The following is a 19,533-nucleotide window of genomic DNA, read 5'->3' as shown; positions in this document are numbered from 1 at the left end:
TCACTATCCTATCTACCTACGACTCCACTTTCAAGGAGCTATGAACCTGCACTCCAAGGTCTCTTTGTTCAGCAACACTCCCTAGGACCTTACCATTAAGTGTATAAGTCCTGCTAAGATTTGCTTTCCAAAAATGCAGCAACTCTCATTTATCTGAATTAAACTCCATCTGCCCTTTCTCAGCCCATTGGCCCATCTGGTTGAGATCCTGTTGTAATCTGAGGTAATCCTCTTCGCTGTCCACTACACCTGCAATTTTGGTGTCATCTGCAAACTTACTAACTGTACCTCTTCTGCTCGCATCCAAGTTATTCATGTAAATGACAAAAAGTGGAGGACCCAGCACCGATCCTTGTGGCACTCCACTGGTCACAGGCCTTCGGTCTGAAAAACAACCTTCCACCACCACCCTCCAGTCTTCTACCTTTGAGCCAGTTCTGTATCCAAATGGCTAGTTCTCCATGTATTCCATGAGATCTAACCTTGCTAATCAGTCTCCCATGGGGAACCTTGTCAAATGCTTTACTGAAGTCCATTTATATCCCATCTACCACTCTGCCCTCATCAATCCTCTTTGTTACTTCTTCAAAAAACTCAATCAAGTTTGTGTGACATGATTTCCCACACACAAAGCCATGTTTACTATCTCTAATCAGTCCTTGCCTTTCCAACTACATGTACATCCTGTCCTTCAGGGTTCCCTCCAACAACTTGCCCAACACTGAGGTCAGGCTCACTGGTCTATAGTTCCCTGGCTTGTCTTTACCACCCTTCTTAAACAGTGGCACCACATTTGCCAACCTCCAGTCTTCCAGCACCTTACCTGTGACTATCGATGATATAGATATCTCAGCAAGAGACCCAGCAATGACTTCTCTATCTTCCCACAGAGTTCTCGGGTACACCTGATCAGGCCCTGGGGATTTATCCACCTTTAACTGTTTCAAGGCATCCAGCACTTCCTCCTCTGTACTCTGGACATTTTTCAAGATGTCACCATCTATTTCCCTACAGTCTATATCTTCCATATTCTTTTCCACAGTAAATACTGATGCAAAATACTCATTAAGTAACTCTCCCATTTTCTGTGGCTCCACACAAAGGCTGCCTTGCTGATCTTTGAGGGGCCCTATTCTCTCCCTAGTTACCCTTTTGTCCTTAATGTATTTGTAAAAACCCATTGGATTCTATTTGCCAAAGCTATCTCATATCCCCTTTTTACTTACATTACTTAGTATGGAAACAGGCCCTTCGACCCAACAAGTCCACACCAACCCGCCAAAGTGCAAACCAGCTATACCCCTATATTTACCCCTTCACCTGACACTACGGGCAATTTAGCATGGCCAATTCACCTGACCTGCACATTTTTGGACTGTGGGAGGAAACCCACGCAGACACTGGGAGAATGTGCAAACTCCACACAGGCAGTCGCCTGAGGCGGGAATTGAACCCGGGTCTCTGGCGCTGTGAGGCATCAGTGCTTACCACTGTGCCACCGTGCTGATTTCCCTCAAGTATACTCCTACTTCCTTTATATCCAATTAACTCGAGGATTCACTCGATCTATCCTGTCTATACCTGACATATGCTTCCTTCTTTTTCTTAACCAAACCCTAAATTTCTTTAGTCATCCAGCATTCCCTATACCTACCAGCCTTCCCTTTCACCCTGACAAGAATCCAGAGAAAGTATATTCCTATTATCTTATTTCTGAAGGCTTCCCATTTTCCAGCCGTCCCTTTACATGCGAACATCTGTCCTCAATAAGTTTTTGAAAATTCTTGCCTAATATTGTCAAAATTGGCCTTTCTCCAATTTAGAACTTGAGCTTTTAGATCTGGTCTATCCGTTTCCTTCACTATTTTAAATCTAATAGAATTATGGTCACTGGCCCCAAAATGCTCTCCCACTGACACCTGCCCTGCCTTCTTTCCCAAGAGTAGGTCAAGTTTTGCACCTTCTCTAGTAGGTGCATTCGCATGTACTGAATCAGAAAATGTTCTTGTACACACTTAACAAATTCCTCTTCATCTAAATTCTTAACACTATGGCAGTCCGAGTCTGTTTGGAAAGTTAAAATCCCCTACCATAACCACCCTATTATTCTTACAGATGACTGGAACCTCCTTACAAATTTGTTTCTCAATTTCCCCCTGACAATTAAGGGGTCTATAATACAATCCCAAGAAGGTGATCATCCCTTTCTTATTTCTCAGTTCCACCCAAATAACTTCCCCGGATGTACTTCCGGGAATATCCTCCCTCAACACTGCTATAATGCTATCTCTTATCATAAATGCCGTTCGCCCTCCTCTCTCGCCTCCCTTTCTATCCTTCCTGTAGCATTTGTATCCTGGAACATTAAGCTGCCAGTCCTCCCCATCCCTGAGCATGTTTCTGTAATTGCTATGATATCCCAGTCCCATGTTCCTAACCATGCCCTGAGTTCATCTGTCTTCCCTGTTAGGCCCCTTGCATTGAAATAAATGCAGTTTAATTTATTAGTCCTATCTTGTCTCTGCTTGCCCTGACTTTGTTTGTTGGTTTGTCTTCTGTTCTCCACTGCACCAGTCTCATATTGATCTCTTTCCTCACTATTTCCCTGGGTCCCAGCCCCCACCTTACTAGTTTAAATCCTCCTGAACAGCTCTAACAAATCTCCCTGCCAGTATATTAGTCCCCTTCCAATTCAGGTGCAATCTGTCATTCTTGTACAGGTCACTTCTACCCCAAAAGAGATTCCAATGATCCAAAAATGTGAATCTTTCTCCCTTACACCAGTTCCTCAGCCATGCATTCATCTGCTCTATCCTCCTGTTCCTGCCTTCACTAGCTTGTAGCACTGGGAGTAATCCAGATATTATTCCTCTTGAGGACCTCCTTTTTAAATTTCTGCCTAAATCTCTAAAACCTCCCTTCAAAATCTCAACCTTTTCCCTTCCAATGTCGTTGGTTCCAATGTGGACAATGACACCTCTCCCCAGTGAGAACATTCTGCACCCTCTCAGACATCCTTGATCCTTGCACCAGAGGGGGCAACACACCATTCTGATTTTTCACTGTTGGCCACAGAAACATCTGTCTGTACCTCGGACTAGAAAATCCCTTAACACAATTGATCTTTTGGAAGCCGACGTACCCCTAGTTGCATTGGAGCCAGTCTCAATAACAGAAAAGTGGCTGTTTGTGCTATGTTCCCCTGTGAATCCATCACCTCCTACATTTTCCAAAACAGCATACCTGTTTGAAATGGGTATATCTACAAAAGACTCCTGCACTAGCTGCCTACCTCTCTTACCCTTCCTGGAGTTAACCCATCTATGTGACTTTATCTGAGACTTCCCCCCCCCCCCCCCCCCCACCCTCCTATAACTGCCATCCATCACATACTGTTGCTGTTGCAAATTCCTTCTATCTGTCTTTCCAACCGATCCACTCGATCTGATAAGATTCGCATCCAACAGCATTTATGGCAGATATAATCCGCAGTAACCCTTAAACTCTCTTTAAACTCCCACATCTGACAAGAAGTACATATCACTGTACTAAAAGCCATTTTTGCTCTTTCACAATCTACAGACCCAGAAAATAACACCGTCTTATTCCTCTACAAAACACTGCCCAGGTTAAATTAATAGTTATGGCTTATATTTTAGGTTTAATCAAGAGACATATCTCCAAAAACATATAATCAAGAAGGAACCCACTCTACTCACGACTGCAGCCTTTCTGTTGGACACACTTAAAACAACAATGAACTTATCTATTTCAGTGCTGTGAACTTCGCCCAAACGGGTTCCTCCAAGATTAGTTGTGAATTTCACTGTTTGTTAATTTTCCCAGATGCATTCCGATGTCCAGCGATCCATGAATTCAAAACAGCAAAGGCAGTAACTGTGCCGGTTCTTTCTGTCTTTCTCTCTCCTGCACTGTCTTAACCATGTGCTTCCTTTGTCTGTTCTTCTCTCTTTTAAAACTGCTGTGTTGTTAGCCCTTTGATCACAACTCCACGCATAAACAGAATAGTATGGCAATTCAGAAGCAGCAATTGCTGGTAAAGCTGAGGTCTGGCAGCATCCGAGGCGACAAAGCAAAATTCATGTTTCAAGTCCAGTGGACAATCTTCAATTTTTTTTTTTCTGACTGCAGTTGTCTTTTTTTTTGTGACAATTCAGATATTGCTTTCACTGATTGTTTTTTGCTGCGTCAGAGGGTGTACTGTTGATGTCTCCAATGCGTGACCCGATAAGTGCTTTCACTGAATTATTGTTAGCCTTTCTCCAAAATGTCAGTCATGTACAGCATGGAAGCAGTCCCTTCAGTTTAACTTGTCCATGCTGAGCAAATATCCTAACCTGATCTAGTCCCATTTGCTAGCACTTGGCCCATATCTCTCTAAAGCGTTCCTATTCATATACTCATCATAATGCCTTTTAAATGTTGCCATGTACCAGCCTCCACCTCTCCCTCTGGCAACTCATTCCATACATGCCACTACCATTTGCCTGAAAAGATTGCCCCTTTGATCCCTTTTATATCTTACCCCTCTCACCCTAAACCCACCACTCCCTCGGTGAAGAACCTACCCCTGACATCTCCCCCCCCCCCCCCCCCCAACAATACCCTCTACTTCTGGACTCCCGTATCTGAGGGAAAATGCCCCTCATGATTTTATAAACTTCTATAAGGTCACCCCTCCACCTCCAGGGAAAACAGCCCTAGCTTATTCAACCTTTCATAGAACAATACAGCACAGAACAGACCCTTCTGCCCACAATGTTGTGTCGAACATTTGTCCTAGCCTCAGCACCCATCCTTGTCCCTATCCAGTTGCGGCTTAAAGGTCACTAATGATTCTGACTCTGCCACTCCCACAGGCAACGCATTCCATGCCCCCACCACTCCCTCGGTAAAGAACCTACCCCTGACATCTCCCCCCCCCCCCATACCTTCCACCCTTCACCTTAAATTTATATCCCCTTATAACACTCTGTTGTGCCCAGGGAAAAAGTCTCTGCCTGTCTACTCTATCTATTCCCCTGATCATTTTATAAACCTCTATCAAGTCACCCCTCATCCTTCGCCGTTCGAATGAGAAAAGGCCTAGCACTCTCAACCTATCCTCGTACGACCTATTCTCCATTCTAGGCAACATCCTGGTAAATGTCCTCTGCACCCTCTCCAAAGCTTCCACATCTTTCCTAAAATGAGGCGACCAGAACTGCACACAGTACTCCAAATGTGGCCTTACCAAGGTCCTATACAGCTGCAACATCACCTCACGACTCTTGAATTCAATCCCTCTGCTAATGAACGCCTAATACACCATAGGCCTTCTTACAAGCTCTATCCACCTGAATGGCAACTTTCAAAGATCTATGAACATAAACCCCAAGATCCCTCTGCTCCTCCACCTTACTAAGAACATTACCGTTAACCCTGTATGCCGCATTCTTATTTGTCCTTCCAAAATGGACAACCTCACACTTGACAGGGTTGAACTCCATCTGCCACTCCTCAGCCCAGCTCTGCATCATATCTAAGTCCCTTTGCAGCCGACAACAGCTCTCCTCACTATCCACAAATCCACCAATCTTCATATCGTCTGCACATTTACTGACCCACCCTTTGACTCCCTCTTCCAAGTCATTAATAAAAATTACAAACAGCAGAGGACCCAGAACTGATCCCTGCAGAACTCCACTTGTAACTGGGCTCCAGGCTGAATATTCACTATCTACCATCACTCTCTGACTTCAACCGGTTAGCCAGTTTTCTATCCAACTGGCCAAACTTCCCACTATCCCATGCCTCCTGACTTTCCGCATAAGCCTACCATGGGGAACCTTATCAAATGCCTTATTAAAATCCATGTACACTACATCCACTGCTCTACCCTCATCCACATGCTTGGTCACCTCCTCGAAGAAGTCAATAAGACTTGTAAGGCAAGACCTACCCCTCACAAATCCTCAAATCCTCCAACCCTGGCAACATCCTTGTAAATCTTTTCTGAACCCTTTCAAGTTTCACAACATCCTTCCGATTGGATGGAGGCCAGAATTGTAAACAGTATTCCAAAAGTGGCCCAACCAATGTCCTCAACAGCTGCAACATGATCTCCCAAATACTATACTCAATGCACTGTTCAGTAAAGGAAAGCTAACCAAATGCCTCCTTCATGCCACTTACAAGTTCGCTGATGACACCACCGTAGTCGGTTGAATCTCAGATGGCGATGAAACAGACTACAGGTGGGAGATGGAAGACCTTGAAACATGGTACACTGAGAACAACCTCTCTCAATGCTGGCAAAACCAAGGAACTCATTATTGACTTTTGGCAGGATGTTACTCATCCTGCCCCCCCTACCCATAACAGCACAGAGGTGGAACGAGTCGAGAGTGTCAGGCTCCTGGGAGTGCTCATCCACAATAAGCTTTCGTGGACTCTTCATCTGAACGCATGGTTACAAAGGCCCAACAATGTCTCTTCTTCCTCAGGCAGCTGAGGAAATTTGGCATGACAGCGAATACCCTTACCATCTTTTATAGGTGCGCCATCAAGAGCATTCTGTCTGGATGTATCACTACCTGTTATGGCAACTGTACCATTTAAGATTGGTGGTGGTTACAGAGAGTGATGAACTCGGCCTGGGCAATCACAAAGGCCATCTTTCCATCTATAGAATCCATCTATCAGGCCTGCTGTCAAGGAAAGGCCACCAGCATTCTCAAAGGTCCATCCCACCTTGGCAATGTTTTTCTACAACCTCTACCATCAAGGAGAAGGTATAGAAACATGAACACACACCAGTGGGTTTTGCAACAGTAACCCTACTGCTGTTAGAATATTGAATGGATTCTCAAACTCCTAACATTTGCCTGTACCTGTGTTTTTGTTTTTGTTGCTGTTTACCTATTATTTGATCTGCCTGTATTGCTTGCAAGACAAAGCTTTTCACTGTGTCTCGATATGTGACAATAAATTCAATTCAATTCAATTTCTTATCTACCTGCAACTCTACTTTTTCAGTGAACTATGAACCTGCACTCCAAGGTTTTTTTGTTCAGCAACATTCTCCAGGACTTTATCATTAAGTGTTTAAGTCCTCCTCTGATTTGCTTTTCCAAATTGCAGCACCTCGCATTTACCTAACTTAAACTCCATCTGCCACTCCTCAGTCCATTGGCTCATCTGATCAAGATCCTGTTGTAACCTGAGATTACCTTCTTCACTGTCCACTACACCACAATTTTGGTGTCATCTCAAACTTACTAACTGTACCTCCTATGTTCACATCCAAATCATTTATATAAATGACGAAAAATAGTGGACCCAGCACCGATCCTTGTGGCACACCACTGGTTACAGGCCTACAGTTTTAAAAGCAACCTTTCACACCACCTTCTATCTTCTACCTTCGAGCCAGTTCTGTATCCAAATGGGTGGTTCTTCATGTATTCCATATGATCTAATCTTGCTAACCAGTCTCCCGTGAGGAACCTTGTTGAATGCCTTACTGAAGTTCATATAGATCACATCAACCATTCTGCCCTCATTTAATCATCTTTGTTACGTCTTCAAAAAACTCAAGTTCGTGAGACATGATTTCCCACACACAAAGTATTCTGACTATCCCAAATCAGTCCTTGCCTTTCCAAATACTTGGAAATCCTATCCTTCAGGATTCCCTCCAACAACTTGCCCACCACCAATGTCAGGCTCACTGGTCTATCATTGCCTGACTTTTCCTTACCACCTTTGTTAAATAGTGGCACAATGTTAGTCAAATTCCAGTCTTCTGGCACCTCACCTGTTCCTGTTGATGACACAACTATCTCAGCAAGGGGCCCATCAATCAGTCCCTATCTTCCCACAGAGTTCTAGGGTACATCCGATCAGGTCCTGGGGACTTACCCACCTTTTACCCGTTTCAAGACATCCAGCACTTCCTCCTCTATAATATGGCCATTTTTTAAGATGTCACCATCTATTTCCCCACATTCTGTATCTTCCATGTCCTTCTCCACATTAAACACTGATGCAAAATACTCCTTTGATATCTCCCCCATCTTGTTGAATAGTGTGTAATAATTACTGCTAAATGCCCTCACTGGACCCTGAAAGCTAATTACAATTTTTTGGCAAGCTAATGATTGCAAAATGTGCATTAAACTTTATCTTTAGTGTAGTTTCTACCTTACTGCAGTGATACATTAATTTAAAATTTCAGAACACAAAGTAATGTTCACTTCCTGGTTTGCCAAATTTGAGAATAATTCAGTGTGACAGGCTGCTTGTTCTGCTAGCTGAAATCACTGCAGCTGATGACTGAGATACCATGATTTGGCACCAGATTTTGACATAGCAAAATCTGCATCTGCTGGCAGGCCTTTGCAAGTCAGATTTGCTACTGACTTGCTTCTGGCCTGGAAATGTACTTATCTTGGTCTGGTGGAGGGAGTCATTGGGAAGATTCAGCTTTGTACAGACTTTGAATGGCAGCTCCTAATCCATCAAAAGTTGTTGTTTGGAAAACTTCTAGGGGAACCTAAAGATGTGTACCAAGTTGTCAAGATTGAAGTGATCTGTGTGGACATTTTTCATTGAGGTCAGTGGTGAATGCCATTTCTTCACCACAGATCCAGAATTTGTAGTCAATGTTCTTCCTTTTTAAAATTGTATGGTGCTTGAAATATTCTGAGAAAAATATTGGAAACAGAATCTAGATTTTATTGAAAATTGTAATTGGCTATGTGTTTGAGAATTGTTTGAGTGAATGAGACAGAGTATGCGGGTGATCCCTGATTTACAAATGCTGACTCATGGACATTTGTACTTGTGAATGAGAACCTGTATTAAATTTAAAGATGCAACAGGCGAACATTTTCTTGTACTTATGAACAGCTATTTTATATTATACTACTGTGTTCTGACTTGCATAAAAATTGATCTGCAGATGTAGTTGGGCTTGGAGCCTATTCGTAACCCAGACACTGCCTGTAACATTTTCATAGAGCTGCCACACGCACAACAGAATGCTGAAAATTTGAGTGTTACTAAGGTGCTAAAGTTATTAAAATCTCAAAAGATGTGGACAGTGCAAACAAGGAGAAATTGTTCTAACTCATAAAAGGATCAAGAATATGAGGTGAATATTTGAAATGATTTGCAAAAATGTGTAATTGCTGTGAGTAAAAACATTTTCATACAGTGAGTGTTTCAGGTTTGGAAGTGTAGCAAAGGTGGGTTCAGTTACGGTGTTCAAGAGGGCGTTTAATGATTTGATTAAAAATAATGTTTAGGATGTGACAAAAGAGAAAGTGAATGATGCAAAGTAATTGGCAGAGTCAGTGTAGTCATGATGGCCAAATAGTCTTCTACTGTACATTAAGTCAAAAGAATCACAGAATTGTTAAATATCTGATGTTAGCATTTTACATATTTTTAAAATTCTTCCAGAGAATCAGTAAGTTTAATAAATTTTATAGATGCAATGAACAGGATTGGGAGGCTTTAATAGATCATCTTAAATATGGATGCTGCTCTGGGGCTATGTTTCTTTTACCAGTACACCCATCCATCAGCTTTCAAGGTAACCACCATACAAAATAACTTAAAAACCCTTAAAATTACATAATCCAGAATTTGCCAGATTTTAGCTGTGTTTCTGACAGAATGTAATTCAGAGCAATCTTCAAAAAATCCAATTTTATATTTAATAAGGTTGAATTTGTAAAATATTAGTCCTTTTGTTGTTTTGAAGTTTAGAAATGACCTACTGAAGGTAATGTTGAGTGATTATTCATATCATAGTGTAATAATATGATGATCAAATGAATAATTAAGATGGTAACATTCAAATAAGTTTAAAAGTGACCTGAAAATGTATCAGTTATTTTATTCTTTGTTAACCTATTAATAGACTTGTAAAGTACATTTCTGATTTTGTTCCCTTTCGGTTTCATTTGGAGAAAATTTTATCATCTTTGTCATGTTTCTGAATTGAAGTTCTATTATGGGACCCTTGCACTTGTGTTGGAACATTAGAAGGATAGAGAGGCTGCTTATGAGGGCTATTGCTTTTCACACACCACAACAATCCATATGCCATTGGCAGAGAGACATTTCCATTGCAACTAAGAGAATATGAACTGCTTTTAGTGATTGGTATATGTGGTATATTAAAAAAAATTGGCTACTTAAATTCTTGCAAATGGAAAATCTCTCCGCTGTATCGCATGCACGCACTCACATGCATGCACTGTCTCTTTTTCTCTCTCACTCTCTCTTACACGCGCTCTCTCACACTAAAACACTTGACTTGTACGCAGCCCAGCACATGGTTCCTCTTTTTAATACATGGCTGCTCACTATTTAGTTTCCTGCGTGCAGCTACTTTTGTGACTTTTGAATTAGCTTTGAGTGAAACTACTGTGATGATGCTGCTCCTTTGACAAGGTTATTCTGTCCAGGTTTTTATTTTTGGAGAGGGGTCATAAACGCAGAGGTTCCAGGGTGTCTGATTTGTATGGGTGTTAGGACCAATTTGATTATAGCTAACAGATACTTCCTCAGGCAAAAGGCATTGAAGTTTTTTTTTAAAAGGGAGTGGCTAGTTCTCCCAGCTGAGCTTTTCTTTAGTTTGGTTTGGATTTTAGCAAGCAGTCAGTTTTGAGGTTGCTGGTCCATGCTGACCCTCTCTCTGTCTCTCAAAGAACCTGTATCTGATATTGCCTTTTTTGCTAAGGGGGTGTTTATGGAGACTGTTTCAGGCATTTGGAACAGCATCATGAAGTTGGGGTAGTTTGGGCTTTCAGCTAGGTTAAGTTATTCTGTATTCTGTTCCCTTTTTGTTTGTGTTTCATTTGATACTCTGTAAATCAGTTCTATTTTGTCTTGACCAGCTGGGTCACTCTTGGAATATCCACTCTACACCTGCTTAAAACAACTAGGGTCTGGGCTTCCTTCTTGAAATGTGGTGAGGGGGACTGGCCTGCTCCATAACACTAACAACTGAATTTGTGCTGAACTCTGGAAGGAAGAGTCTTTTGAATTCCAAGCCCATTGGAAACTACGTAGAGATTGTTTACGTGCTCCTTTCACTTTAGACCCCTGGAGAGGAAATTATTTTATCCCACTGACCCTCCAGACTGTGAAGTTGAATGGAAAAGTGACTTAATTCGCTGTTACTCAAATCATGTACAAAATATTGAATCATTTACACCAGGAATAGGTTTAGCGTTTAGGGATATAGGGAGAAAATGGAAGTATTGTGCTGGATGATAAGCCATGATCATTCTGAATGGCAGAGCTGGCTTGAAGGGCTGAGTGGCCTGCTCCTACTCCTATTTCCATGAAACATTGAAAGTAGTGTCTGAGTATATTTTTTCTTTCTGCTACCCCGTCAACATGAGACTTTACACTTTTACAAACCTTGACCGATTCTAAAGTTTGTTTCTGCCTGACATATTGACAGTGGTTTTAAATAATAACCCTCATTATGTGAATAAGGGAAGAAATTCGATGAATGTGAAAGGAAATGAATTTAATTGTTAAAGTCCTGTTAATATTAACCAGGAGCTTAGTTTTGATTTTGCATTTGATTTCATTGCAATTATTTTGCTTCCATTGTTGTTTTATTTCTGGTATGACTTTATTTTAAGTGTATGTTTGGTAATTTTTTTTCATTGCTGTTTTGTTTTTCATTTTTTTTAACAGTTTGTGCAGAAGCTTTCAACCCAGATGAAGATGATGAAGAGGATACAGAACAAAGGGTAAGATATATGGAGTTCATAAAGCTAAAGAACTTTTACACTGGTAAAGATTACAATGCTCTCACATGCAGTTCCTTACTTTAGCTGTGGCCTAGGAGCAGAATCAAAAATGCAGGTAAATGAGAATAATGTAGTTTGGTATTTGTCAGTTGGCATAGACACGGTGGGCCAAAGATCATGTTTCTATGCTGTATGATTCTATGTAATTTTGATGAAACAGGTTAACAGAATGCAGATTTTCAATTAACTGTTCTTGTCAAGCCATTCTAAACATAACATTTTTGTTTTTGCTGTAAGAAAATTGCAAAAGTACTGAAGCAGTCTTGAAATGATTAATTATGTTCACATTTCTTTAGCAGTTAGCATATAGGTTTTAATTTTGAACTCTCATGTGAGATTCCTTATTAGATCATTTAATTATTTTAAGAAACATAACTCCCTCAAGTGTAACATTATTGAAATAAAAATTATTGAATTGGGAAGGAAGGTATCTCTTGGGATTTTAAATTTACTTGGTATTTTCTGTTTTACTCTTAGTTGCTTTGCTAAATATTGCATTGCTATTGTAAAACAAAAAAAGTCACCTGAGTCTGTGTTCTTGATGTTTTGTTTATTAAAGCACTTAGTGTCTGTAAATTGGCATTAGAGATTTATGTTTCCATGTAGCTGCCACCTGTAATTTAGCCAAAATAATTATTATTGCTTATGGGATAAAGGGATTTGAAATGGAATTGATTAACAGAAACGCTGGTGAGCCATTGCTAATTAGTTGTTCTGCAGGATAGACATCTTGCAATAATTGTGCAGCTACACTTCTCTCTGTTGAATGGAAGCTTATGATTTGCTCTTGTGAAATTAATTTTCTACAAATGAGTTTCATATAAAAAATGGCACAGACGGTCAGGTCAGCACTGAGTTGTTAGAATTGTCAGCTAACTTTAAATTTAAAGGGTGGTTTACAGTCTCGCTTCAAACATATGAGGACTGGCAAAGAAATACTTTGATTGAACTGTCATTTAAGTCAACAATGCTAAATGCAGAAGAACTTAAAGACTTGAACTTGTTCAATCAAAGTTTGTTCAGATAACCCTAGACACTCTAACAAACATTCAGGAACCTGTATGTTCCTGTTTTGTATTAAGGGCACAGCTAATATGTGTAGGGAATGCTGGATGACTGGAGAAATTGAGGTTGTGGTCAAGACAAAGCAGGAGGCACATATCAACCATTGACAGCTGGAATCGAGTGAATCTCTAGAGGATAATAGGGGCAATAGAAGTATACTTAAGAGTGAAATAAGGAGAACAAAAAGGTGACATAGGATAGCTTTGGTAAATAGAGTCTCTTTGGATTCGCCTTAACTCTAAGTACACTTAAGGGCAAAAGAGAGGGAGAGAATAGGGCCCCTCAAAGATTAACATGGCCTCCTGTGTGGGGAACCACAGGAAATGGGTGAGATACTAAATGAATATTTCATGTAAGCATTTACTATGGAGAAGGACATGGAAGCTGTGGTATTTAGGGAAATAAATAGTGATGTCTTGAAAAGCTTTCATATCACAGAAGAGGATGTGCTGGAGGTCTTTAAAACTTGTAAAGGTGGTTAAATCCCTGGGACCTAATCAGCTGTTTCCCAGAACATTATGGGAAGCTTGGGAAAAGATTGCTGGGCCCCTTCCTGAAATATCATTGACAGCCACGGGTGGGTGCTGGAAGACTGTAAGTTGGTTCATGTGGTGCCATTATTTAAGAGAAGGTGTAAGGAATAGCCAGGGAAGAATAGACCGATGAGCCTTAGGTCAGTGGTGGGTAGATTGTTGGAGGGGAATCTGAAGGACATGACTTGCATGCATTTGGAAAGGCAAGGACTGATTAGGGATAGTTACCATGGCTTTGAGAGTGGGAAAGCATGTCTCACGAGTTTGATTGAGTTTTTTTGAAGAGGTAACAAACAAGATTGAAGAAGACCGAGCAATACGCATCTTCTATATGGACTTCAGCAAAGCGTTCGACAAGGTTCTGCATGATAGACTGGTTAGTAAGGTTAGAGCTAGCCAACTGGCTGCAAAATTGGCCTGTAGGTAGGAGAAAGAGTGTGGTGGCAGGGGATTGGTCTTCGGACTGAGGCCTGTGACCAGCGGTGTGCCGCAAATATCGGTGCTGGAATAGGAAGTATGTTTAGTAAGTTTGTGGATGACATCCAAAATAGGTGATGCAGTGGACAGTGATGAAAGTTACCTCACAGTACAATGTGACTTTGATCAGCTGGGCCAGTGGGCTGAAGAGTGGCAGATGGAGTTCACATTAGATATATGTGAAGTGTTGCATTTTAATGATGCAAATCAAGGCAGGAGTTATACGGTTAATGATAGGGCCCTGGGGAGTGTTGCTGAACAAAGAGTTAGTGATGCAGATGCTTTGTTCCTTGCAAGTGGAGTCCCAGGTAGACAGGATGGTGATGGCACACATGCCGCCTTTGGTCAGTGTGTTGAGTATAGGAGTTGGGAGGTCATGTTGCATATGTACAGAAGCCACCTTTAGAATACCGCAACAATTCTGGTTGTCCTCCTAGAAGGATATTGTTAACCTTGAGAGGGTATAGAAAGGAATAACAAAAATGTTACTGGGACTGGAGAGTTATAGGGAGAGGCTGAATCGGCTGAGGCTTTTTTTCTCTGGAGGGTCAGAGGCTGAGGGGTGATTTTACAAAAGTTTATTAATCATGAGGGGCATGAACAGAGTGAATAGCCATTAGCTTTTTTTTCTAGGGTGGAGGAGGCCAAAACTAGTGGACATTGCTATAAGATGAGAGGGGAAAGATTTTAAAAAGACCTGATGGGTAACTTTCATGAAAAGGTGGTGCATTTATGGAGAGAGCTGCCACAGACAGTGTAAAGACAGGTACAATTATAGCATTTAATGGCATTTGGATGGGTATATGAACAGGAAGTGTTTACAGGGATATGGGCCAACTGGTAGCAAGTGCAACTCTGTCAGATTGGGATGTCTGGTTGGTGCGGATGAGTTGGGTCTGTTTGTGCTGTATATTTCTATGGCTCCAATTGTGTTCTCTAAACTGATCACTCAATTTGGATTTTGCCTCCAGAGCACACAAGAGACTGCATCATGAGCAGTGAACATGATTCACTGAGCTGAAAGAAGTAAATGGAATTTTATCTGGAAGAAGTGTTTGAGGTGGTGGCATTGAAATTTGAGTTTTGACTTGTGCCATATTATTTCTGCTGCAGGAGTGAAAATTGGATGCTCTGTAACGATAGGTGCAATCCTTTTGGAATAGTAACATCTGATCACTTGAGCTCATGCTAATTTGGTGTGTCTTGAGTTCAGTATGTTGTTGTTCTGATGTGTCACTTGCCAAGCTGAATCGTTGCCAAGTTGGTACTCTTGAGAGCAAGTTCTACAAATATATATCCCCAAGCACAAAAAGCTCAAATATTGGTTAGATGTGATCTTAGTGACATTCAGAAGAATTGTAAGCCCAAGGGCAATCATAAGAATGACAGTAAGGTGAGGGTATGGAGCCAACCAGTCTCTAGCATTAGACTCTTAGAGTAACGAAGGAGAGCATTTGGTGTATTGTTCCTGCATTGGTTTTTCCAAAATAGCTGTATGATTTAGTTCCACTGTCCTACCTTTTTCCTTTGACTGTACAATTTAGTCCTCTTCATCTGCCTTTAGAAAGTTGCTATGAAATCTGATTCACTACACTTTCAGGTGTAGCCAGACCTGTTGAGTTTCTCCAGTACTTTTTTGTCTTTGTTGCAATTCTTAGCAATTTGTTCTATGAAATCATTTTTCTCCAGTTTCCCTCAAGCTGTTTTTTCACTTATTTTATAAGTATGTTAGCTGGTTATCTGAGTGTTGCTCCATCTGGTTGTGTATTGTGCTAGACACCTAAAGACAACTGGGGAAAACAAGACTCTCTGAAAGTTCTGTATCCTCATGTGACCGGAGCCCACTGCAATTAGTAGAATGAGAGGCAACCTGAGTAAAACATGCAAAATTTGCAGGAAACTTCTCAAGTTAGATGAGGAGGTTGTTTCCTTTTGTGGGAGAGTCTAGGACAAAAGGGAATAATTTCAGAATATGGGGTCATACATTTAAGAACGTTTTCTCCCAAAGTGAACCAGTGGAATTCTTTGCCACAGAGGACTGTCAAGACTTTTAAGTATATTCAAGGCTGAGATAAATTGTTCATCAGTAAGGGAATGTGGAGTTGTGGATTATCAGATCAGCCATAGTCTGACTGAATGGTGGAGCAGACGTTATGGGCTAAATGGCCTACTTCTGCTCCTACATCTTATGGTCTTTTGAGTGCAAAAGGCCAGACTGAATCAGCTACACTGTGAGCCAAAAATGCTGTGGAGGATGATTCATTTTTGCCAGAGATACCAGTCTTCAAGTAATTTGATTAATTCCATAAAGAAAGGGTTGAGTGCACTGTTCTTGGAATATAGCAAAATATATATAGGCTGCAGACTTGAACTCCAGAACTAGCCATACCTCGAACCAAGGTAAGCACACAGAAAGTGGGAAATTACCCAATCACTTGCCATCCACAAAAAGTAGGACCATTGTAATTCAGCTAATCAGTGCCTCATTAGTGTGCTACTGGTCATTAGCAAAGCACTGGAATGTGTTGTTGACAGTCCTATTAAATGATTAAAAACTGAAAAAACTACAGATGCTGTAAATGATATGCTGACTGATAATTTGCTTCCCTGTTGTTGTAGGTTCCACCAAAACCCACTTAGTGCCAGAGCTAATTATACCATTTGTCCATACACTAAGTAAAGTACTGAATTCCAAAGATGATGCTTAAAAAATTGCCTCTGATGTCAAACTAGCTTTAACTGTCATGATTTGGAGATGCTGGTGTTGGAGTGGGGTGTACAAAGTTAAAAATCACACAACACCAGGTTATAGTCCAACAGGTTTTATTGGAAGCACACTAGCTTTCGGAGCGACGCACCTGATGAAGGAGCATCGCTCCAAAAGCTAGTGTGCTTCCAACTAAACCTGTTGGACTATAAACTGGTGTTGTGATTTTTAACTTACCTCTGGTCACACACAGTCAAAGCTATCCTGGTAAAATTGAAGTCTGAGGGAATTGAGACAAGTTGCCTTTAGTTGGAATTCACCTTGGCATGAAGGAAAATGGTTATGAAATAAAGACTCAGTGTGAGAGAAATTGGGTCTCGCAGTATCTGAGCATTAGAGTTAATATTTTGTGTAGTATGACTTTTTTTTGGAACTGTTGATGGTTGTCATTGTTGGGGGCCAGTCATCTTGACCTAAGACATTGCCACAAGAGCTCTCAGGACAGTGAGAGCTGAGTCATTTATGCCCACAACTCTCAAATTACATGATTTTTTTTGTTCCATTTTTTAAAAAATCATCTTCCTTCTGTTTCAGGTTGTTTACCCAAAAACAGATGATCAACGAGCTAGATTACAGGAAGCCTGTAAGGATATTGTTCTGTTCAAAAACCTTGACCAGGTAAGTTACCATCATTTACTATGTTTACTTTGATGTTGTGACGATCTGAGCTCGGAGTAGATCTTGGCTATTTATCTATATGTAATTTCTGGGGTATTGAAGGTATTTTAGCATGCTTCCCTTCTGTTGGCTGATTACACCATTGTATGAAGACCAGGAGCTGAGATGTCTGAGCTTTACTTGGGACTTAAGTGATTTGAAGCATTCTTCGCACATGGAACTTGGTTCTCTTTAATGTAATTGGAAGCACCTCAACAATGTAACAAGGAAGACTGGTGTTCCACACTTGATTGCAATTAACTAATGTCTTAGCATTTGTTGCTCAGGCCAATGACGGGGTTGAGTAACATATCCATGTCTTTTTTTGACAATAGAAGACTTTTAGGACCAGTAACTGATTTAAGACACAAAACCAAAAGTTGCACAACATCAGGTTATAGTCCAATAGGTTTATTTGAAATCACAGGATTTTGGAGTGCTGCTCCTTCGAAAGGTGAAGTGGAGGGATGCACACAGGTGCAGAATATATAGGTGGAGAGATCATTGCATGATAATTCCAGGTAATGACGAGTGTTAAGAAGTAATACAAATGGTGTGATTGGAGTGTTGACAGGCTGAATAACGAGTCTTTGCATGTGATTAACAGTTTCAAACTGTATGAATCAAGTGTCAACAGCTGAATAGCAAGTGAAGGGATGACCTATGATCTGATTAATTAAGGCAGAGTGATAATTGCAAAAATAAAAGATCTTGCTAGAGACAAACCAAATGGCTGGAATAACATGCGAATTATAAGAGTTGCATGACGAGGGCCGAACCAAAGTAACAAGGGAGTATAACAGCAACAGTTAGGCCTATGGCATCACAACTGGCACTGCTGTAGAGCATGGTCAGGCAAAGTCCAAGTGAGTAATAATGGTAGGAAGTCCGCTAGTTAGGAACACAGACTGCATTTGACATTCCAGGATGGTGTGTTGCCTCTCTGGTGCCAGGGTCAAGTACGTCTGAACAATTGCATGAAATTCTTTAGGGGAAGGGTGAGCAACCAGAGGTTATTTTGCACATAATGACATAAGTAGAAAGAGAGATGAGGTCCTGCATAGTGAGTGTAAAGAGTAAGGTAAGAGGCTGAAAAGCAGGACATCAAGTGTAGTCATCTCGAGTTTACTACCAGTGCCATGTGCTAGTGAGGCAAGGAATAGAAAGGTTGGAGAGGTGAATGAATTACTAAGTATCTGGTGCAGGGGCAGGGTTTCAGGTTTTTTAGATCATTAGGACCTCTTCTGGACCTCCTGTGCAAGAGGTCCATCTAAACTGGAGGGCAATCAATATCCTCACAGTGAGGCATACTATTGCTTGCTACTTGACAGAGTTTAAACTAGAGTGGGAGGGGGCTGGACCCAGAGCAGCTAGTCAGCAACTGGAGGGATTCAGGGACAAAGTGATAAAGACAGGGTGAGAAATTTGTGACAGCCATGCAGGACAAAAACAGAGTGGGGGAGAGACAGAGCTGGCTATGCAGGATTGCAGTGAGAAAGAAGCAGAGCGGGTAACATTACTCGGCAATACCATCAAGCTGAATGAATTGTGCCACTTGTTATCCCTGTACTGAAATCGTAAAATGGCTTGGTTCCAACTTTCTCAGAACTTACACAGTTGAAGATGTGAAGATTTTCTGTTTTTCTTGCTCTTTCTATCTTTGTTGCAATCCTGAAGGACAGAATAAGTCCTGTGTGTGATGTTACAGTTTACATTAGCGCATGATTTTTACATCTGAAATATAATCCAATTCTGGTTGATACTTACTGCAACTGACCTCCAAGTGAGCCCAAGAATTCATCAATAGTTCTGTTTACCAGAGCTTGCCTAGAGGAATCTAGAGGAAATGCTGCAAAGTGCTGTCAGTTGTTCAACTTTGTGTCGCTAAACATCACAACCTTGCTCAAAGCCACAGACTACCTGTCAGTAACCTAAAAGGACTTGCGAAAATTAATGCAGACTCAATGTACACTTGACTCAGGGTTTTTGATCACTTGGTTGAGAAACTGGTAGATTTAGGGTGTAATATTATTGAACCAAATTGTCAGTGTAGTACTTGAGTAACTTACCCATGCCCTTCATAATACATATCTTCCTTTTGCCCTCTGCCTGGATACAGCATCATCACATCATACTAAACCAGACTAATTGAAGACGAGAGACCAACAATAATCTTTCTTTAATCGTCTTT

The 19,533-nt window shown here is 41.1% G+C and overlaps 1 protein-coding gene across 1 annotated transcript in view; it reads left to right on the top strand.

Annotated features, from left to right (window-relative positions):
* prkar2aa (protein kinase, cAMP-dependent, regulatory, type II, alpha A) overlaps nt 1–19,533 on the top strand; it is a 318,459-nt gene that overhangs the window by 226,166 nt on the left and 72,760 nt on the right. The window contains exons 9-10 of the mRNA XM_072581837.1: nt 11,728–11,783; nt 17,220–17,303. Of these exons, the coding sequence (XP_072437938.1) occupies nt 11,728–11,783; nt 17,220–17,303 (140 nt within the window). The remainder of the gene's footprint in view (nt 1–11,727; nt 11,784–17,219; nt 17,304–19,533) is intronic.

Source organism: Chiloscyllium punctatum, chromosome 12 (genome assembly GCF_047496795.1).
Source record: "Chiloscyllium punctatum isolate Juve2018m chromosome 12, sChiPun1.3, whole genome shotgun sequence".
NCBI lineage: Eukaryota > Metazoa > Chordata > Chondrichthyes > Orectolobiformes > Hemiscylliidae > Chiloscyllium > Chiloscyllium punctatum.
Note: the sequence above shows the minus strand (reverse complement) of the source record. Positions and strands in the feature narration are given on the sequence as shown.